The sequence below is a fragment of the Scyliorhinus torazame genome, chromosome 17 (assembly GCF_047496885.1).
Source record: "Scyliorhinus torazame isolate Kashiwa2021f chromosome 17, sScyTor2.1, whole genome shotgun sequence".
NCBI lineage: Eukaryota > Metazoa > Chordata > Chondrichthyes > Carcharhiniformes > Scyliorhinidae > Scyliorhinus > Scyliorhinus torazame.
The window spans coordinates 139266702-139291664 of NC_092723.1; the positions used below are offsets into that span (position 1 = coordinate 139266702).

Consider the following 24963-nt stretch of genomic DNA (forward strand, 5'->3'; position numbering starts at 1 on the left):
GCGAGTAACAACCCGCACTCACACAGCGAGTAACAACCCGCACTCACACAGCGTGTAACAGCCCGCACTCACACAGCGTGTAACAACCCGCACTCACACAGCGTGTAACAGCCCGCACTCACACAGCGAGTAACAACCCGCACTCACACAGCGTGTAACAGCCCGCACTCACACAGCGAGTAACAACCCGCACTCACACAGCGTGTAACAGCCCGCACTCACACAGCGAGTAACAACCCGCACTCACACAGCGTGTAACAGCCCGCACTCACACAGCGTGTAACAACCCGCACTCACACAGCGTGCAACAACCCGCACTCACACAGCGTGTAACAACCCGCACTCACACAGCGTGTAACAACCCGCACTCACACAGCGTGTAACAACCCGCACTCACACAGCGAGTAACAACCCGCACTCACACAGCGTGCAACAACCCGCACTCACACAGCGTGTAACAACCCGCACTCACACAGCGAGTAACAACCCGCACTCACACAGCGTGCAACAGCCCGCACTCACACAGCGAGTAACAACCCGCACTCACACAGCGTGCAACAGCCCGCACTCACACAGCGAGCAACAACCCGCACTCACACAGCGTGTAACAACCCGCACTCACACAGCGTGTAACAGCCCGCACTCACACAGCGTGTAACAACCCGCACTCACACAGCGTGTAACAACCCGCACTCACACAGCGCGTAACAGCCCGCACTCACACAGCGCGTAACAGCCCGCACTCACACAGCGCGTAACAGCCCGCACTCACACAGCGTGTAACAGCCCGCACTCACACAGCGAGCAACAGCCCGCACTCACACAGCGTGTAACAGCCCGCACTCACACAGCGTGTAACAGCCCGCACTCACACAGCGTGTAACAACCCGCACTCACACAGCGTGTAACAGCCCGCACTCACACAGCGTGTAACAACCCGCACTCACACAGCGTGCAACAGCCCGCACTCACACAGCGCGCAACAGCCCGCACTCACACAGCGTGTAACAGCCCGCACTCACACAGCGTGTAACAATCCCGCACTCACACAGCGTGTAACAATCCCGCACTCACACAGCGTGTAACAGCCCGCACTCACACGGCGTGTAACAGCCCGCACTCACACGGCGTGTAACAACCCGCACTCACACAGCGAGTAACAACCCGCACTCACACAGCGTGTAACAACCCGCACTCACACAGCGTGCAACAACCCGCACTCACACAGCGAGCAACAACCCGCACTCACACAGCGTGTAACAATCCCGCACTCACACAGCGTGCAACAGCCCGCACTCACACAGCGTGCAACAGCCCGCACTCACACAGTGTGCAACAGCCCGCACTCACACAGCGTGTAACAGCCCGCACTCACACAGCGAGTAACAGCCCGCACTCACACAGCGTGCAACAACCCCGCACTCACACAGCGTGTAACAGCCCGCACTCACACAGCGTGTAACAACCCGCACTCACACAGCGTGTAACAACCCCGCACTCACACAGCGTGTAACAGCCCGCACTCACACAGCGAGTAACAACCCGCACTCACACAGCGAGCAACAGCCCGCACTCACACAGCGTGTAACAACCCGCACTCACACAGCGTGTAACAGCCCGCACTCACACAGCGCGCAACAACCCGCACTCACACAGCGTGTAACAGCCCGCACTCACACAGCGTGCAACAGCCCGCACTCACACAGCGTGCAACAACCCGCACTCACACAGCGAGTAACATCCCGCACTCACACAGCGTGCAACAACCCGCACTCACACAGCGTGCAACAGCCCGCACTCACACAGCGAGTAACAACCCGCACTCACACAGCGTGCAACAGCCCGCACTCACACAGCGAGTAACATCCCGCACTCACACAGCGTGCAACAACCCGCACTCACACAGCGAGTAACAACCCGCACTCACACAGCGTGCAACAGCCCGCACTCACACAGCGTGCAACAACCCGCACTCACACAGCGCGCAACAACCCGCACTCACACAGCGTGTAACAGCCCGCACTCACACAGCGTGCAACAACCCGCACTCACACAGCGTGTAACAACCCGCACTCACACAGCGAGCAACAGCCCGCACTCACACAGCGTGCAACAGCCCGCACTCGCACAGCGTGCAACAACCCGCACTCACACAGCGAGAAACAACCCGCACTCACACAGCGTGCAACAACCCGCACTCACACAGCGTGCAACAACCCGCACTCACACAGCGTGTAACAACCCGCACTCACACAGCGTGTAACAACCCGCACTCACACAGCGTGTAACATCCCGCACTCACACGGCGTGTAACAACCCGCACTCACACGGCGTGTAACAACCCGCACTCACACAGCGTGTAACAACCCGCACTCACACAGCGTGTAACAACCCGCACTCACACAGCGTGCAACAACCCGCACTCACACAGCGTGTAACAACCCGCACTCACACAGCGTGTAACATCCCGCACTCACACGGCGTGCAACAACCCGCACTCACACAGCGTGTAACAACCCGCACTCACACAGCGAGTAACAACCCGCACTCACACAGCGTGTAACAGCCCGCACTCACACAGCGTGTAACAACCCGCACTCACACAGCGTGTAACAACCCGCACTCACACAGCGTGTAACAACCCGCACTCACACAGCGAGTAACAACCCGCACTCACACAGCGTGTAACAACCCGCACTCACACAGCGAGTAACAACCCGCACTCACACAGCGTGTAACAGCCCGCACTCACACAGCGTGTAACAAGCCGCACTCACACAGCGTGTAACAACCCGCACTCACACAGCGTGTAACAACCCGCACTCACACAGCGTGCAACAGCCCGCACTCACACAGCGTGCAACAACCCGCACTCACACAGCGTGTAACAACCCGCACTCACACAGCGTGTAACAGCCCGCACTCACACAGCGTGTAACAGCCCGCACTCACACAGCGAGTAACAACCCGCACTCACACAGCGTGTAACAGCCCGCACTCACACAGCGTGTAACAACCCGCACTCACACAGCGTGTAACAACCCGCACTCACACAGCGTGCAACAACCCGCACTCACACAGCGTGTAACAACCCGCACTCACACAGCGTGTAACAACCCGCACTCACACAGCGTGTAACAACCCGCACTCACACAGCGTGTAACAACCCGCACTCACACAGCGAGTAACAACCCGCACTCACACAGCGTGTAACAACCCGCACTCACACAGCGTGTAACAACCCGCACTCACACAGCGAGTAACAGCCCGCACTCACACAGCGTGCAACAACCCGCACTCACACAGCGTGTAACAACCCGCACTCACACAGCGTGTAACAACCCGCACTCACACAGCGTGTAACAACCCGCACTCACACAGCGTGCAACAGCCCGCACTCACACAGCGAGCAACAGCCCGCACTCACACAGCGAGTAACAACCCGCACTCACACAGCGTGTAACAGCCCGCACTCACACAGCGTGTAACAACCCCGCACTCACACAGCGAGCAACAGCCCGCACTCACACAGCGTGTAACAACCCGCACTCACACAGCGTGTAACAACCCGCACTCACACAGCGTGTAACAACCCCGCACTCACACAGCGTGTAACAGCCCGCACTCACACAGCGTGTAACAACCCGCACTCACACAGCGTGTAACAACCCGCACTCACACAGCGTGCAACAACCCGCACTCACACAGCGAGTAACAGCCCGCACTCACACAGCGAGTAACAACCCGCACTCACACAGCGTGTAACAGCCCGCACTCACACAGCGTGTAACAACCCGCACTCACACAGCGAGTAACAACCCGCACTCACACAGCGAGTAACAACCCGCACTCACACAGCGTGTAACAGCCCGCACTCACACAGCGTGTAACAACCCGCACTCACACAGCGTGTAACAACCCGCACTCACACAGCGTGTAACAACCCGCACTCACACAGCGAGTAACAACCCGCACTCACACAGCGAGTAACAACCCGCACTCACACAGCGAGTAACAACCCGCACTCACACAGCGAGTAACAACCCGCACTCACACAGCATGTAACAACCCGCACTCACACAGTGTGTAACAGCCCGCACTCACACAGCGTGTAACAGCCCGCACTCACACAGCGAGTAACAACCCGCACTCACACAGCGTGTAACAACCCGCACTCACACAGCGTGTAACAACCTGCACTCACACAGCGAGTAACAACCCGCACTCACACAGCGAGTAACAACCCGCACTCACACAGCGTGTAACAACCCGCACTCACACAGCGTGTAACAGCCCGCACTCACACAGCGTGTAACAACCCGCACTCACACAGCGAGTAACAACCCGCACTCACACAGCGAGTAACAACCCGCACTCACACAGCGTGTAACAACCCGCACTCACACAGCGTGTAACAGCCCGCACTCACACAGCGTGTAACAACGCCGCACTCACACAGCGTGTAACAACCCGCACTCACACAGCGAGTAACAACCCGCACTCACACAGCGAGTAACAACCCGCACTCACACAGCGTGTAACAGCCCGCACTCACACAGCGTGTAACAACCCGCACTCACACAGCGAGTAACAACCCGCACTCACACAGCGTGTAACAACCCGCACTCACACAGCGTGTAACAGCCCGCACTCACACAGCGTGTAACAACCCGCACTCACACAGCGAGTAACAACCCGCACTCACACAGCGAGTAACAACCCGCACTCACACAGCGTGTAACAACCCGCACTCACACAGCGAGTAACAACCCGCACTCACACAGCGAGTAACAACCCGCACTCACACAGCGTGTAACAACCCGCACTCACACAGCGAGTAACAACCCGCACTCACACAGCGAGTAACAACCCGCACTCACACAGCGTGTAACAACCCGCACTCACACAGCGTGCAACAGCCCGCACTCACACAGCGTGTAACAACCCGCACTCACACAGCGAGTAACAACCCGCACTCACACAGCGTGTAACAGCCCGCACTCACACAGCGTGTAACAACCCGCACTCACACAGCGTGTAACAACCCGCACTCACACAGCGTGCAACAGCCCGCACTCACACAGCGTGCAACAACCCGCACTCACACAGCGTGTAACAACCCGCACTCACACAGAGTGTAACAACCCGCACTCACACAGCGTGTAACAACCCGCACTCACACAGCGTGTAACAGCCCGCACTCACACAGCGTGTAACAACCCGCACTCACACAGCGTGTAACAACCCGCACTCACACAGCGTGTAACAACCCGCACTCACACAGCGTGTAACAACCCGCACTCACACAGCGTGTAACAACCCGCACTCACACAGAGTGTAACAACCCGCACTCACACAGCGTGCAACAGCCCGCACTCACACAGCGAGTAACAACCCGCACTCACACAGCGTGTAACAACCCCGCACTCACACAGCGAGTAACAACCCGCACTCACACAGCGTGCAACAGCCCGCACTCACACAGCGTGTAACAACCCGCACTCACACAGCGTGCAACAGCCCGCACTCACACAGCGTGTAACAACCCGCACTCACACAGCGTGTAACAACCCGCACTCACACAGCGTGTAACAACCCGCACTCACACAGCGTGTAACAACCCGCACTCACACAGCGAGTAACAACCCGCACTCACACAGCGAGTAACAACCCGCACTCACACAGCGAGTAACAACCCGCACTCACACAGCGTGTAACAACCCGCACTCACACAGCGTGTAACAACCCGCACTCACACAGCGTGTAACAACCCGCACTCACACAGCGTGTAACAACCCGCACTCACACAGCGTGTAACAACCCGCACTCACACAGCGTGTAACAGCCCGCACTCACACAGCGAGTAACAACCCGCACTCACACAGCGTGTAACAACCCGCACTCACACAGCGTGTAACAACCCGCACTCACACAGCGTGTAACAACCCGCACTCACACAGCGAGTAACAACCCGCACTCACACAGCGAGTAACAACCCGCACTCACACAGCGAGTAACAACCCGCACTCACACAGCGTGTAACAACCCGCACTCACACAGCGTGTAACAACCCGCACTCACACAGCGTGTAACAACCCGCACTCACACAGCGAGTAACAACCCGCACTCACACAGCGAGTAACAACCCGCACTCACACAGCGAGTAACAACCCGCACTCACACAGCGAGTAACAACCCGCACTCACACAGCGAGTAACAGCCCGCACTCACACAGCGAGTAACAGCCCGCACTCACACAGCGTGCAACAGCCCGCACTCACACAGCGAGTAACAACCCGCACTCACACAGCGTGTAACAACCCGCACTCACACAGCGTGTAACAGCCCGCACTCACACAGCGTGTAACAACCCGCACTCACACAGCGTGTAACAACCCGCACTCACACAGCGTGTAACAGCCCGCACTCACACAGCGTGTAACAGCCCGCACTCACACAGCGTGTAACAGCCCGCACTCACACAGCGTGTAACAGCCCGCACTCACACAGCGAGTAACAACCCGCACTCACACAGCGAGTAACAACCCGCACTCACACAGCGAGTAACAACCCGCACTCACACAGCGTGTAACAACCCGCACTCACACAGCGAGTAACAACCCGCACTCACACAGCGAGTAACAACCCGCACTCACACAGCGAGTAACAACCCGCACTCACACAGCGTGTAACAGCCCGCACTCACACAGCGTGCAACAGCCCGCACTCACACAGCGAGTAACAACCCGCACTCACACAGCGTGTAACAGCCCGCACTCACACAGCGTGTAACAACCCGCACTCACACAGCGAGTAACAACCCGCACTCACACAGCGTGTAACAACCCGCACTCACACAGCGTGTAACAACCCGCACTCACACAGCGTGTAACAGCCCCGCACTCACACAGCGAGTAACAACCCGCACTCACACAGCGAGCAACAGCACGCACTCACACAGCGTGTAACAACCCCGCACTCACACAGCGTGTAACAACCCCGCACTCACACAGCGAGTAACAACCCGCACTCACACAGCGTGTAACAACCCGCACTCACACAGCGTGTAACAACCCGCACTGACACAGCGTGTAACAACCTGCACTCACACAGCGTGTAACAACCCGCACTCACACAGCGTGCAACATCCCGCACTCACACAGCGTGCAACAGCCCGCACTCACACAGCGTGTAACAGCCCGCACTCACACAGCGAGTAACAACCCGCACTCACACAGCGAGTAACAACCCGCACTCACACAGCGTGTAACAACCCGCACTCACACAGTGTGTAACAACCCGCACTCACACAGCGTGCAACAGCCCGCACTCACACAGCGTGTAACAACCCCGCACTCACACAGCGAGTAACAACCCGCACTCACACAGCGTGCAACATCCCGCACTCACACAGCGTGCAACAGCCCGCACTCACACAGCGTGTAACAGCCCGCACTCACACAGCGAGTAACAACCCGCACTCACACAGCGAGTAACAACCCGCACTCACACAGCGAGTAACAGCCCGCACTCACACAGCGTGTAACAACCCGCACTCACACAGCGAGTAACAACCCGCACTCACACAGCGTGTAACAGCCCGCACTCACACAGCGTGTAACAGCCCGCACTCACACAGCGAGTAACAACCCGCACTCACACAGCGAGTAACAACCCGCACTCACACAGCGAGTAACAGCCCGCACTCACACAGCGTGTAACAGCCCGCACTCACACAGCGTGTAACAGCCCGCACTCACACAGCGAGTAACAACCCGCACTCACACAGCGAGTAACAACCCGCACTCACACAGCGAGTAACAGCCCGCACTCACACAGCGTGTAACAGCCCGCACTCACACAGCGAGTAACAACCCGCACTCACACAGCGAGTAACAACCCGCACTCACACAGCGAGTAACAACCCGCACTCACACAGCGAGTAACAACCCGCACTCACACAGCGAGTAACAACCCGCACTCACACAGCGAGTAACAACCCGCACTCACACAGCGAGTAACAGCCCGCACTCACACAGCGTGTAACAGCCCGCACTCACACAGCGAGTAACAACCCGCACTCACACGGCGTGCAACAACCCGCACTCACACAGCGTGTAACAACCCGCACTCACACAGCGTGTAACAACCCGCACTCACACAGCGTGTAACAACCCGCACTCACACAGCGTGTAACAACCCGCACTCACACAGCGTGTAACAACCCGCACTCACACAGCGAGTAACAACCCGCACTCACACAGCGAGTAACAACCCGCACTCACACAGCGAGTAACAACCCGCACTCACACAGCGAGTAACAACCCGCACTCACACAGCGAGTAACAACCCGCACTCACACAGCGTGTAACAACCCGCACTCACACAGCGTGTAACAACCCGCACTCACACAGCGTGTAACAGCCCGCACTCACACAGCGAGTAACAACCCGCACTCACACGGCGTGCAACAACCCGCACTCACACAGCGTGTAACAACCCGCACTCACACAGCGTGTAACAACCCGCACTCACACAGCGTGCAACAACCCGCACTCACACAGCGTGCAACAACCCGCACTCACACAGCGTGTAACAACCCGCACTCACACAGCGTGTAACAACCCGCACTCACACAGCGTGCAACAACCCGCACTCACACAGCGTGTAACAACCCGCACTCACACAGCGTGCAACAGCCCGCACTCACACAGCGAGTAACAACCCGCACTCACACAGCGTGCAACAACCCGCACTCACACAGCGTGCAACAACCCGCACTCACACAGCGAGCAACAACCCGCACTCACACAGCGAGTAACAGCCCGCACTCACACAGCGAGTAACAGCCCGCACTCACACAGCGTGTAACAACCCGCACTCACACAGCGAGTAACAACCCGCACTCACACAGCGTGCAACAACCCGCACTCACACAGCGTGTAACAGCCCGCACTCACACAGCGAGCAACAACCCGCACTCACACAGCGTGTAACAACCCGCACTCACACAGCGAGTAACAACCCGCACTCACACAGCGTGCAACAACCCGCACTCACACAGCGTGTAACAGCCCGCACTCACACAGCGTGTAACAACCCGCACTCACACAGCGTGCAACAACCCGCACTCACACAGCGTGTAACAACCCGCACTCACACAGCGTGTAACAGCCCGCACTCACACAGCGTGTAACAACCCGCACTCACACAGCGAGTAACAACCCGCACTCACACAGCGTGCAACAGCCCGCACTCACACAGCGTGTAACAGCCCGCACTCACACAGCGTGTAACAACCCGCACTCACACAGCGTGTAACAACCCGCACTCACACAGCGAGTAACAGCCCGCACTCACACAGCGTGTAACAGCCCGCACTCACACAGCGTGTAACAACCCGCACTCACACAGCGTGTAACAACCCGCACTCACACAGCGTGTAACATCCCGCACTCACACAGCGTGTAACAACCCGCACTCACACAGCGTGTAACAACCCGCACTCACACAGCGTGTAACAACCCGCACTCACACAGCGTGTAACAGCCCGCACTCACACAGCGTGCAACAACCCGCACTCACACAGCGTGTAACAACCCGCACTCACACAGCGAGTAACAACCCGCACTCACACAGCGTGTAACAACCCCGCACTCACACAGCGTGTAACAACCCGCACTCACACAGCGTGTAACAACCCGCACTCACACAGCGTGTAACAACCCGCACTCACACAGCGTGTAACAACCCGCACTCACACAGCGTGTAACAACCCCGCACTCACACAGCGTGTAACAACCCGCACTCACACAGCGTGTAACAACCCGCACTCACACAGCGTGTAACAACCCGCACTCACACAGCGTGTAACAACCCGCACTCACACAGCGTGTAACAGCCCGCACTCACACAGCGTGTAACAACCCCGCACTCACACAGCGTGTAACAACCCGCACTCACACAGCGTGTAACAGCCCGCACTCACACAGCGTGTAACAACCCGCACTCACACAGCGAGTAACAACCCGCACTCACACAGCGTGTAACAACCCGCACTCACACAGCGTGCAACAACCCGCACTCACACAGCGTGTAACAACCCGCACTCACACAGCGTGCAACAACCCGCACTCACACAGCGTGTAACAACCCGCACTCACACAGCGTGCAACAACCCGCACTCACACAGCGTGCAACAACCCGCACTCACACAGCGTGTAACAACCCGCACTCACACAGCGTGTAACAACCCGCACTCACACAGCGTGTAACAACCCGCACTCACACAGCGTGTAACAGCCCGCACTCACACAGCGTGTAACAACCCGCACTCACACAGCGTGCAACAACCCGCACTCACACAGCGAGTAACAACCCGCACTCACACAGCGTGTAACAACCCGCACTCACACAGCGTGTAACAGCCCGCACTCACACAGCGTGTAACAACCCGCACTCACACAGCGTGCAACAACCCGCACTCACACAGCGTGTAACAACCCGCACTCACACAGCGTGTAACAGCCCGCACTCACACAGCGTGTAACAACCCGCACTCACACAGCGTGTAACAACCCGCACTCACACAGCGTGTAACAACCCGCACTCACACAGCGTGTAACAGCCCGCACTCACACAGCGTGTAACAACCCGCACTCACACAGCGTGCAACAACCCGCACTCACACAGCGTGCAACAACCCGCACTCACACAGCGTGTAACAACCCGCACTCACACAGCGTGTAACAACCCGCACTCACACAGCGTGTAACAGCCCGCACTCACACAGCGTGTAACAACCCGCACTCACACAGCGTGCAACAACCCGCACTCACACAGCGAGTAACAACCCGCACTCACACAGCGAGTAACAACCCGCACTCACACAGCGTGTAACAGCCCGCACTCACACAGCGTGTAACAACCCGCACTCACACAGCGTGTAACAACCCGCACTCACACAGCGTGTAACAGCCCCGCACTCACACAGCGTGTAACAGCCCGCACTCACACAGCGTGTAACAGCCCGCACTCACACAGCGTGTAACAACCCGCACTCACACAGCGTGTAACAACCCGCACTCACACAGCGTGTAACAACCCGCACTCACACAGCGTGTAACAACCCGCACTCACACAGCGTGTAACCACCCGCACTCACACAGCGAGTAACAACCCGCACTCACACAGCGTGTAACAACCCGCACTCACACAGCGTGTAACCACCCGCACTCACACAGCGAGTAACAACCCGCACTCACACAGCGTGTAACAACCCGCACTCACACAGCGTGTAACAACCCGCACTCACACAGCGTGTAACAACCCGCACTCACACAGCGTGTAACCACCCGCACTCACACAGCGAGTAACAACCCGCACTCACACAGCGAGTAACAGCCCGCACTCACACAGCGTGTAACAACCCGCACTCACACAGCGTGTAACAACCCGCACTCACACAGCGTGTAACAGCCCGCACTCACACAGCGTGTAACAACCCGCACTCACACAGCGTGTAACAGCCCGCACTCACACAGCGTGTAACAACCCGCACTCACACAGCGTGTAACAACCCGCACTCACACAGCGTGTAACAACCCGCACTCACACAGCGTGTAACAACCCGCACTCACACAGCGTGTAACAGCCCGCACTCACACAGCGTGTAACAACCCGCACTCACACAGCGTGTAACAGCCCGCACTCACACAGCGTGTAACAACCCGCACTCACACAGCGTGTAACAGCCCGCACTCACACAGCGTGCAACAACCCGCACTCACACAGCGAGTAACAACCCGCACTCACACAGCGTGTAACAACCCGCACTCACACAGCGTGTAACAGCCCGCACTCACACAGCGTGCAACAACCCGCACTCACACAGCGAGTAACAACACGCACTCACACAGCGAGTAACAACCCGCACTCACACAGCGTGTAACAACCCGCACTCACACAGCGAGTAACAACCCGCACTCACACAGCGAGTAACAACCCGCACTCACACAGCGTGTAACAACCCGCACTCACACAGCGTGTAACAGCCCGCACTCACACAGCGAGTAACAACCCGCACTCACACAGCGTGTAACAACCCGCACTCACACAGCGTGTAACAACCCGCACTCACACAGCGTGTAACAGCCCGCACTCACACAGCGTGTAACAACCCGCACTCACACAGCGTGCAACAACCCGCACTCACACAGCGTGTAACAGCCCGCACTCACACAGCGTGTAACAACCCGCACTCACACAGCGTGTAACAGCCCGCACTCACACAGCGTGTAACAACCCGCACTCACACAGCGAGTAACAACCCGCACTCACACAGCGAGTAACAACCCGCACTCACACAGCGTGTAACAACCCGCACTCACACAGCGTGTAACAGCCCGCACTCACACAGCGTGTAACAGCCCGCACTCACACAGCGTGTAACAACCCGCACTCACACAGCGTGTAACAGCCCGCACTCACACAGCGTGCAACAACACGCACTCACACAGCGAGTAACAACCCGCACTCACACAGCGTGTAACAACCCGCACTCACACAGCGTGTAACAGCCCGCACTCACACAGCGTGTAACAGCCCGCACTCACACAGCGTGTAACAACCCGCACTCACACAGCGTGTAACAACCCGCACTCACACAGCGTGTAACAGCCCGCACTCACACAGCGTGCAACAGCCCGCACTCACACAGCGTGCAACAGCCCGCACTCACACAGCGTGTAACAGCCCGCACTCACACAGCGTGCAACAACCCGCACTCACACAGCGAGTAACAGCCCGCACTCACACAGCGTGCAACAACCCGCACTCACACAGCGTGCAACAGCCCCGCACTCACACAGCGTGTAACAACCCCGCACTCACACAGCGTGTAACAACCCGCACTCACACAGCGTGTAACAACCCGCACTCACACAGCGTGCAACAACCCGCACTCACACAGCGTGCAACAACCCGCACTCACACAGCGTGCAACAACCCGCACTCACACAGCGTGCAACAACCCGCACTCACACAGCGAGTAACAACCCGCACTCACACAGCGTGCAACAGCCCGCACTCACACAGCGTGCAACAACCCGCACTCACACAGCGAGTAACAACCCGCACTCACACAGCGAGCAACAGCCCGCACTCACACAGCGTGCAACAACCCGCACTCACACAGCGAGTAACAACCCGCACTCACACAGCGTGCAACAACCCGCACTCACACAGCATGCAACAGCCCGCACTCACACAGCGTGTAACAGCCCGCACTCACACAGCGAGTAACAACCCGCACTCACACAGCATGCAACAGCCCGCACTCACACAGCGTGTAACAACCCGCACTCACACAGCGTGCAACAGCCCGCACTCACACAGCGTCCAACAGCCCGCACTCACACAGCGTGCAACAGCCCGCACTCACACAGCGTGCAACAGCCCGCACTCACACAGCGTGCAACAGCCCGCACTCACACAGCGTGCAACAGCCCGCACTCACACAACATTTACAGGTAACAGCCCACACACACACAACATTTACAGGTAACAGCCCGCGCACACACACAGCATCCACAGGTAACAGCCCGCGCACACACACAACATCCACAGGTAACAGCCGCACACACACACCACATCCACAGGTAACAGCCCACACACACACACAACATTTACAGGTAACAGCAGCACACACACACACAACTTCCACAGGTAACAGCCCGCGCACACACACAACATCCACAGTTAACAGCCGCACACACACACACAACATCCACAGGTAACAGCCCACACACACACACAACATCCACAGGTAACAGCCCGCGCACACACAACATCCACTGGTAACAGCCCGCACACACACACAACATTTACAGGTAACAGCCCGCACACACACACAACATTTACAGGTAACAGCCCGCACACACACACAACATCCACAGGTAACAGCCGCACACACACACAACATTTACAGGTAACAGCAGCACACAGACACACAACATCCACAGGTAACAGCCCGCGCACACACAACATCCACAGGTAACAGCCGCACACACACACAACATCCACAGGTAACAGCCCACACACACACACAACATTTACAGGTAACAGCAGCACACACACACACAACTTCCACAGGTAACAGCCCGCGCACACACACAACATCCACTGGTAACAGCCCGCACTCACACAGCGTGTAACAATTCCGCACTCACACAGCGTGCAACAGCCCGCATTCACACAGCGTGTAACAGCCACACAGCGTGTAACAGCCCGCACTCACACGGCGTGCAACAGCCCGCACTCACACGGCGTGCAACAGCCCGCACTCACACGGCGTGCAACAGCCCGCACTCACACGGCGTGCAACAGCCCGCACTCACACGGCGTGCAACAGCCCGCACTCACACGGCGTGCAACAGCCCGCACTCACACGGCGTGCAACAGCCCGCACTCACACGGCGTGCAACAGCCCGCACTCACACGGCGTGTAACAACCCCGCACTCACACTGCGTGTAACAACCCCGCACTCACACAGCGTGCAACAGCCCGCACTCACACAGCGTGCAACAGCCCGCACTCACACAGCGTGCAACAGCCCGCACACACACAGCGTGCAACAGCCCGCACTCACACAGCGTGCAACAGCCCGCACTCACACAGCGTGCAGCAGCCCGCACTCACACAGCGTGCAGCAGCCCGCACTCACACAGCGTGTAACAAGTCCGCACTCACACAGCGTGTAACAGCCCACGGCATGCAACAGTCCGCACTCACACAGCGTGCAACAGCCCGCACTCACACAGCGTGCAACAGCCCGCACTCACACAGCGTGCAACAGCCCGCACTCACACAGCGTGCAACAGCCCGCACTCACACAGCGTGAAACAGCCCGCACTCACACAGCGTGCAACAGCCCGCACTCACACAGCGTGCAACAGCCCGCACTCACACAGTGTGCAACAGCCCGCACTCACACAGCGTGCAACAGCCCGCACTCACACAGCGTGCAACAGCCCGCACTCACACAGCGTGTAACAGCCCGCACTCACACAGCGTGCAACAGCCCGCACTCACACAGCGTGTAACAGCCCGCACTCACACAGCGTGCAAAAGCCCGCACTCACACAGCGTGCAACAGCCCGCACTCACACAGCGTGCAACAGCCCGCACTCACACAGCGTGCAACAGCCACACGGCGTGCAACAGCCCGCACTCACACAGCGTGCAACAGCCCGCACTCACACAGCGTGCAACAGCCCGCACTCACACAGCGTGCAACAGCCCGCACTCACACAGCGTGCAACAGCCCGCACTCACACAGCGTGCAACAGCCCGCACTCACACAGCGTGCAACAGCCCGCACTCACACAGCGTGCAACAGCCCGCACTCACACAGCGTGCAACAGCCCGCACTCACACAGCGTGTAACAGCCCGCACTCACACAGCGTGCAACAGCCCGCACTCACACAGCGTGCAACAGCCCGCACTCACACAGCGTGCAACAGCCCGCACTCACACAGCGTGCAACAGCCACACGGCGTGCAACAGCCCGCACTCACACAGCGTGCAACAGCCCGCACTCACACAGCGTGCAACAGCCCGCACTCACACAGCGTGCAACAGCCCGCACTCACACAGCGTGCAACAGCCCGCACTCACACAGCGTGCAACAGCCCGCACTCACACAGCGTGCAACAGCCCGCACTCACACAGCGTGCAACAGCCCGCACTCACACATCATTTACAGGTAACAGCCCACACACACACAACATTTACAGGTAACAGCCCGCGCACACACACAGCATCCACAGGTAACAGCCCGCGCACACACACAACATCCACAGGTAACAGCCGCACACACACACAACATCCACAGGTAACAGCCCACACACACACACAACATTTACAGGTAACAGCAGCACACACACACACAACTTCCACAGGTAACAGCCCGCGCACACACACAACATCCACAGTTAACAGCCGCACACACACACACAACATCCACAGGTAACAGCCCACACACACACACAACATCCACAGGTAACAGCCCGCGCACACACAACATCCACTGGTAACAGCCCGCACACACACACAACATTTACAGGTAACAGCCCGCACACACACACAACATCCACAGGTAACAGCCGCACACACACACAACTTCCACAGGTAACAGCCCACACACACACACAACATTTACAGGTAACAGCAGCACACACACACACAACATCCACAGGTAACAGCCCGCGCACACACACAACATCCACTGGTAACAGCCCGCACACACACACAACATTTACAGGTAACAGCCCGCACACACACACAACATTTACAGGTAACAGCAGCACACACACACACAACTTCCACAGGTAACAGCCCGCACTCACACAGCGTGTAACAGCCACACAGCGTGTAACAGCCCGCACTCACACGGCGTGCAACAGCCCGCACTCACACGGCGTGCAACAGCCCGCACTCACACGGCGTGCAACAGCCCGCACTCACACGGCGTGCAACAGCCCGCACTCACACGGCGTGCAACAGCCCGCACTCACACGGCGTGCAACAGCCCGCACTCACACGGCGTGCAACAGCCCGCACTCACACGGCGTGCAACAGCCCGCACTCACACGGCGTGCAACAGCCCGCACTCACACGGCGTGCAACAGCCCGCACTCACACAGCGTGCAACAGCCCGCACTCACACAGCGTGTAACAGCCACACAGCGTGTAACAGCCCGCACTCACACGGCGTGTAACAGCCACACAGCGTGTAACAGCCCGCACTCACACGGCGTGTAACAGCCCGCACTCACACGGCGTGTAACAGCCCGCACTCACACGGCGTGTAACAGCCCGCACTCACACAGCGTGTAACAGCCCGCACTCACACAGCGTGCAACAGCCCGCACTCACACGGCGTGCAACAGCCCGCACTCACACAGCGTGCAACAGCCCGCACTCACACAGCGTATAACAGCCACACAGCGTGTAACAGCCCGCACTCACACGGCGTGTAACAGCCACACAGCGTGTAACAGCCCGCACTCACACGGCGTGTAACAGCCCGCACTCACACGGCGTGTAACAGCCCGCACTCACACAGCGTGCAACAGCCCGCACTCACACAGCGTGTAACAGCCACACAGCGTGTAACAGCCCGCACTCACACAGCGTGTAACAGCCACACAGCGTGCAACAGCCCGCACTCACACAGCGTGTAACAGCCACACAGCGTGTAACAGCCCGCACTCACACGGCGTGCAACAGCCCGCACTCACACGGCGTGCAACAGCCCGCACTCACACGGCGTGCAACAGCCCGCACTCACACGGCGTGCAACAGCCCGCACTCACACGGCGTGTAACAACCCGCACTCACACGGCGTGTAACAACCCGCACTCACACGGCGTGTAACAACCCGCACTCACACGGCGTGTAACAGCCCGCACTCACACGGCGTGCAACAGCCCGCACTCACACGGTGTGTAACAACCCGCACTCACACGGCGTGCAACAGCCCGCACTCACACAGCGTGCAACAGCCCGCACTCACACGGCGTGCAACAGCCCGCACTCACACGGCGTGCAACAGCCCGCACTCACACAGCGTGCAACATCCCGCACTCACACAGCGTGTAACAGCCCGCACTCACACAGCGTGTAACAACCCGCACTCACACGGCGTGCAACAGCCCGCACTCACACGGCGTGCAACAGCCCGCACTCACACAGCGTGCAACAGCCCGCACTCACACGGCGTGCAACAGCCCGCACTCACACGGCGTGCAACAGCCCGCACTCACACGGCGTGCAACAGCCCGCACTCACACGGCGTGCAACAGCCCGCACTCACACGGCGTGCAACAGCCCGCACTCACACGGCGTGCAACAGCCCGCACTCACACAGCGTGCAACAGCCCGCACTCACACGGCGTGCAACAGCCCGCACTCACACAGCGTGCAACAGCCCGCGCTCACACAGCGTGTAACAGCCCACGGCATGGAACAGCCCGCACTCACACGGCGTGCAACAGCCCGCACTCACACAGCGTGTAACAGCCCGCACTCACACAGCGTGCAACAACCCGCACTCACACAGCGTGCAACAGCCCGCACTCACACAGCGTGCAACAGCCCGCACTCACACGCCGTGCAACAGCCCGCACTCACACAGCGTGCAACAGCCCGCACTCACACAGCGTGTAACAGCCCGCACTCACACAGCGTGCAACAGCCCGCACTCACACGGCGTGCAACAGCCCGCACTCACACAGCGTGTAACAGCCCGCACTCACACAGCGTGCAACAGCCCGCACTCACACGCCGTGCAACAGCCCGCACTCACACGGCGTGCAACAGCCCGCGCTCACACAGCGTGCAACAGCCCGCGCTCACACAGCGTGCAACAGCCCGCGCTCACACAGCGTGCAACAGCCCGCGCTCACACAGCGTGTAACAGCCCACGGCATGGAACAGCCCGCACTCACACGGCGTGCAACAGCCCGCACTCACACAGCGTGCAACAGCCCGCACTCACACAGCGTGCAACAGCCCGCACTCACACGCCGTGCAACAGCCCGCACTCACACGGCGTGCAACAGCCCGCACTCACACGGCGTGCAACAGCCCGCACTCACACGGCGTGCAACAGCCCGCACTCACACGGCGTGCAACAGCCCGCACTCACACGGCGTGTAACAGCCCGCACTCACACAGCGTGCAACAGCCCGCACTCACACAGCGTGCAACAGCCCGCACTCACACGGCGTGTAACAACCCGCACTCACACGGCGTGCAACAGCCCGCACTCACACGGCGTGCAACAGCCCGCACTCACACGGCGTGCAACAGCCCGCACTCACACGGCGTGCAACAGCCCGCACTCACACGGCGTGCAACAGCCCGCACTCACACGGCGTGCAACAGCCCGCACTCACACGGCGTGCAACAGCCCGCACTCACACGGCGTGCAACAGCCCGCACTCACACGGCGTGCAACAGCCCGCACTCACACAGCGTGTAACAGCCACACAGCGTGTAACAGCCCGCACTCACACAGCGTGCAACAGCCCGCACTCACACAGCGTGCAACAGCCCGCACTCACACAGCGTGCAACAGCCCGCACTCACACAGCGTGTAACAATTCCGCACTCACACAGCGTGCAACAGCCCGCACTCACACAGCGTTCAACAGCCCGCACTCACACAGCGTGTAACAGCCCGCACTCACACAGCGTGCAACAGCCCGCACTCACACAGCGTGCAACAGCCCGCACTCACACAGCGTGTAACAATTCCGCACTCACACAGCGTGCAACAGCCCGCACTCACACAGCGTTCAACAGCCCGCACTCACACAGCGTGCAACAGCCCGCACTCACACAGCGTGCAACAGCCCGCGCTCACACAGCGTGCAACAGCCCGCGCTCACACAGCGTGCAACAGCCCGCGCTCACACAGCGTGCAACAGCCTGCGCTCACACAGCGTGTAACAGCCCACGGCATGTAACAGCCCGCACTCACACGGCGTGCAACAGCCCGCACTCACACGGCGTGCAACAGCCCGCACTCACACGGCGTGCAACAGCCCGCACTCACACGGCGTGCAACAGCCCGCACTCACACGGCGTGCAACAGCCCGCACTCACACGGCGTGCAACAGCCCGCACTCACACGGCGTGCAACAGCCCGCACTCACACGGCGTGCAACAGCCCGCACTCACACGGCGTGCAACAGCCCGCACTCTCACGGCGTGCAACAGCCCGCACTCTCACGGCGTGCAACAGCCCGCACTCACACGGCGTGCAACAGCCCGCACTCACACAGCGTGCAACAGACCGCACTCACACAGCGTGTAACAGCCCGCACTCACACAGCGTGCAAAAGCCCGCACTCACACAGCGTGCAACAGCCCGCACTCACACAGCGTGCAACAGACCGCACTCACACAGCGTGTAACAACCGCGCACTCACACAGCGTGCAACAGCCACACGGCGTGCAACAGCCCGCACTCACACAGCGTGCAACAGCCCGCACTCACACAGCGTGCAACAGCCCGCACTCACACAGCGTGCAACAGCCCGCACTCACACAGCGTGCAACAGCCCGCACTCACACAGCGTGCAACAGCCCGCACTCACACAGCGTGCAACAGCCCGCACTCACACAGCGTGCAACAGTCCGCACTCACACTGCGTGCAACAGCCCGCACTCACACGGCGTGCAACAGCCCGCACTCACACGGCGTGCAACAGCCCGCACTCACACAGCGTGCAACAGCCCGCACTCACACAACATTTACAGGTAACAGCCCACACACACACAACATTTACAGGTAACAGCCCGCGCACACACACAGCATCCACAGGTAACAGCCCGCGCACACACACAACATCCACAGGTAACAGCCGCACACACACACAACATCCACAGGTAACAGCCCACACACACACACAACATTTACAGGTAACAGCAGCACACACACACACAACTTCCACAGGTAACAGCCCGCGCACACACACAACATCCACAGTTAACAGCCGCACACACACACAACAACATCCACAGGTAACAGCCCACACACACACACAACATCCACAGGTAACAGCCCGCGCACACACAACATCCACTGGTAACAGCCCGCACACACACACAACATCCACAGGTAACAGCCCGCGCGCGCACACACAACATCCACAGGTAACAGCCCGCGCACACACACATCCACAGGTAACAGCCCACACACACAAACATCCACAGGTAACAGCCCGCGCACACACACAACATTTACAGGTAACAGCCCACACACACACACAACATCCACAGGTAACAGCCGCACACACACACACAACATCCACAGGTAACAGCCGCACACACACACACAACATCCACAGGTAACAGCCCACACACACACACAACATCCACAGATAACAGCACGCGCACACACACAACATTTACAGGTAACAGCCCACACACACACACAACATCCACAGGTAACAGCCCACACACACACACACAACATCCACAGGTAACAGCCCGTGCACACACGCAACATTTAAACAGCCCACACACACACACAACATCCATAGGTAACAGCCCACACACCCACACAACATCCACAGGTAACAGCCCGTGCACACACACAACATCCACAGGTAACAGCCCGCACACACACACAACATCCACAGGTAACAGCCCGCACACACACACAACATCCACAGGTAACAGCCGCACACACACACAACATCCACAGGTAACAGCCACACACACACAACATCCACAGGTAACAGCACGCGCACACACACAGCATCCACAGGTAACAGCCGCACACACACACACAACATCCACAGGTAACAGCACGCGCACACACACAACATCCACAAGTAACAGCCCGCGCACACACACAACATCCACAGGTAACAGCCGCACACACACACAGCATCCACAGGTAACAGCACGCGCACACAGACAACATTTACAGGTAACAGCCGCACACACACACACAACATCCACAGGTAACAGCCCACACACACACAACATCCACAGGTAACAGCCCGCGCACACACACAACATCCACAGGTAACAGCCCGCGCACATACACACAACATCCACAGGTAACAGCCCGCGCACACACACAACATCCACAGGTAACAGCCACACACACACACACAACATCCACAGTTAACAGCCACACACACACACAGCATCCACAGATAACAGCCCGCACACACACACACAACATCCACAGTTAACAGCCCGCACACACACACAACATCCACAGGTAACAGCCGCACACAGACACAACATCCACAGGTAACAGCCACACACACACACACAACATCCACAGGTAACAGCCCGCGCACACACACAACATCCACAGGTAACAGCCACACACACACAACATCCACAGGTAACAGCCCGCGCACACACACAACATTTACAGGTAACAGCCGCACACAGACACAACATCCACAGGTAACAGCCACACACACACACACACACAACATCCACAGGTAACAGCCCGCACACACACACACAACATCCACAGGTAACAGCCCACACACACACACAACATCCACAGGTAACAGCCCGCACACACACACACAACATCCACAGGTAACAGCCCGCGCACACACACACAACATCCACAGGTAACAGCCGCACACACACACAGCATCCACAGATAACGTCACACTGTGTTAACTCCCAAAACATAGATGGTGTTCCCAAAGTATTAATCTCCAAGGTTACAGACTACGAATGGTGGAGGGATTAGTAGGCAGTATTAATGATGGAGAAAACGCATTAATGTTAAAAGCTCAGGTAAGTGCCATTTTGCATTGAACGAAATGGGAAAAAACTCTCAATATTAGACTAGATGAGAAGTGAATTAATCTCAGTTGAACTTTAATCACCTGAAGTGTTTAACCAGCAACTGCTGAAATCCAGGAACTTTCTTATAAAATGGAGAAACCTGCAGAATGATGAAAATTATGAAAATGATTTCACTTTCCTGTCAGATTATGTCAAACTACCAGTAAGAGTGATTGCCCAGCAACACTGCCAATGAGAGTGGTTACCTAGCAATACTGCCAATGAGAGCGGTTACCCAGCAACACTGCCAATGAGAGTGGTGACCCAGCAACACTGCCAATGAGAGCGGTTACCCAGCAACACTGCCAATGAGAGCGGTTACCCAGCAACACTGCCAATGAGAGCGGTTACCCAGCAACACTGCCAATGAGAGCGGTGACCCAGCAACACTGCCAATGAGAGTGGTGACCCAGCAACACTGCCAATGAGAGCGGTTACCCAGCAACACTGCCAATGAGAGTGGTTACCCAGCAACACTGCCAATGAGAGCGGTTACCCAGCAACACTGCCAATGAGAGTGGTTACCCAGCAACACTGCCAATGAGAGTGGTTGCCCAGCAACACTGCCAATGAGAGTGGTTACCCAGCAACGCTGCCAATGAGAGCGGTTACCCAGCAACACTGCCAATGAGAGCGGTTACCCAGCAATACTGCCAATGAGAGTGGTTACCCAGCAACACTGCCAATGAAAGTGTTTACCCAGCAACACTGCCAGTGAGAGCGGTTACCCAGCAATACTGCCAATGAGAGCGGTTACCCAGCAACACTGCCAATGAGAGTGGTTACCCAGCAACACTGCCAATGAGAGTGGTTGCCCAGCAACACTGCCAATGAGAGTGGTTACCCAGCAACACTGCCAATGAGAATGGTTACCCAACAATACAGCCAATGAGAGTGGTTACCCAGCAACACTGCCAATGAGAGTGTTTACCCAGCAACACTGCCAGTGAGAGCGGTTACCCAGCAACTCTGCCAATGAGAGTGGTTGCCCAGCAACACTGCCAATGAGAGTGGTTACCCAGCAACACGGCCAATGAGAATGGTTACCCAGCAATACAGCCAATGAGAGTGGTTACCCAGCAACACTGCCAATGAGAGTGGTTACCCAGCAACACTGCCAATGAGAATGGTTACCCAGCAACACTGCCAATGAGAGTGTTTACCCAGCAACACTGCCAATGAGAGTGGTTACCCAGCAATACTGCCAATGAGAGCGGTTACCCAGCAACACTATCAATGAGAGCGGTTACCCAGCAACACTGCCAATGAGAGTGGTTACCCAGCAATACTGCCAATGAGAGCGGTTACCCAGCAACACTGCCAATGAGAGCGGTTACCCAGCAACACTGCCAATGAGAGTGGTTACCCAGCAACACTGCCAATGAGAGTGTTTACCCAGCAACACTGCCAATGAGAGTGGTTACCCAGCAACACTGCCAATGAGAGCGGTTACCCAGCAATACTGCGAATGAGAGCGGTTACCCAGCAACACTGCGAATGAGAGCGGTTACCCAGCAATACTGCGAATGAGAGCGGTTACCCAGCAACACTGCCAATGAGAGTGGTTACCCAGCAACACGGCCAATGAGAGTGGTTATCCAGCAACACTGCCAATGAGAGTGGTTACCCAGCAACACTGCCAATGAGAGCGGTTACCCAGCAATACTGCCAATGAGAGTGGTTACCCAGCAACACTATCAATGAGAGCGGTTACCCAGCAACACTGCGAATGAGAGCGGTTACCCAGCAATACTGCTAATGAGAGCGGTTACCCAGCAATACTGCCAATGAGACTGGTTACCCAGCAATACTGCCAATGAGAGTGGTTACCCAGCAACACTGCCAATGAGAGTGGTTATCCAGCAACACTGCCAATGAGAGCGGTTACCCAGCAACACTGCGAATGAGAGCGGTTACCCAGCAACACTGCGAATGAGAGCGGTTATCCAGCAACACTACCAATGAGAGTGGTTACCCAGCAACACTGCCAATGAGAGTGGTTATCCAGCAACACTATCAATGAGAGCGTTTACCCAGCAACACTGCCAATGAGTGGTTACCCAGCAATACTGCCAATGAGTGGTTACCCAGCAATACTGCCAATGAGAGCGGTTACCCAGCAACACTGCCAATGAGAGTGGTTACCCAGCAACACTGCCAATGAGAGCGGTTACCCAGCAATACTGCCAATGAGAGCGGTTACCCAGCAACCCTGCCAATGAGAGTGGTTACCCAGCAACACTGCCAATGAGAGCGGTTACCCAGCAACACTGCCAATGAGAGTGGTTACCCAGCAACACTGCCAATGAGAGCGGTTACCCAGCAACACTGCCAATGAGAGTGGTTACCCAGCAACACTGCCAATGAGAGCGGTTACCCAGCAATACTGCGAATGAAAGCGGTTACCCAGAAATACTGCGAATGAGAGCGGTTATCCAGCAACACTGCCAATGAGAGCGGTTACCCAGCAACACTGCCAATGAGAGCAGTTACCCAGCAATACTGCGAATGAGAGCGGTTATCCAGCAACACTGCCAATGAGAGTGGTTACCCAGCAACACTG

General features: G+C 57.7%; 1 protein-coding gene across 1 annotated transcript in view; it reads right to left on the bottom strand.

The window, feature by feature from the left end:
• Positions 1-24963, bottom strand: part of LOC140394185 (uncharacterized) — a gene marked incomplete at its 5' end in the record, with an annotated part of 97144 nt that overhangs the window by 49869 nt on the left and 22312 nt on the right. Inside the window, one exon of the mRNA XM_072481160.1 lies at positions 22442-22500. Within this exon, the coding sequence (XP_072337261.1) occupies positions 22442-22500 (59 nt within the window). The remainder of the gene's footprint in view (positions 1-22441; positions 22501-24963) is intronic.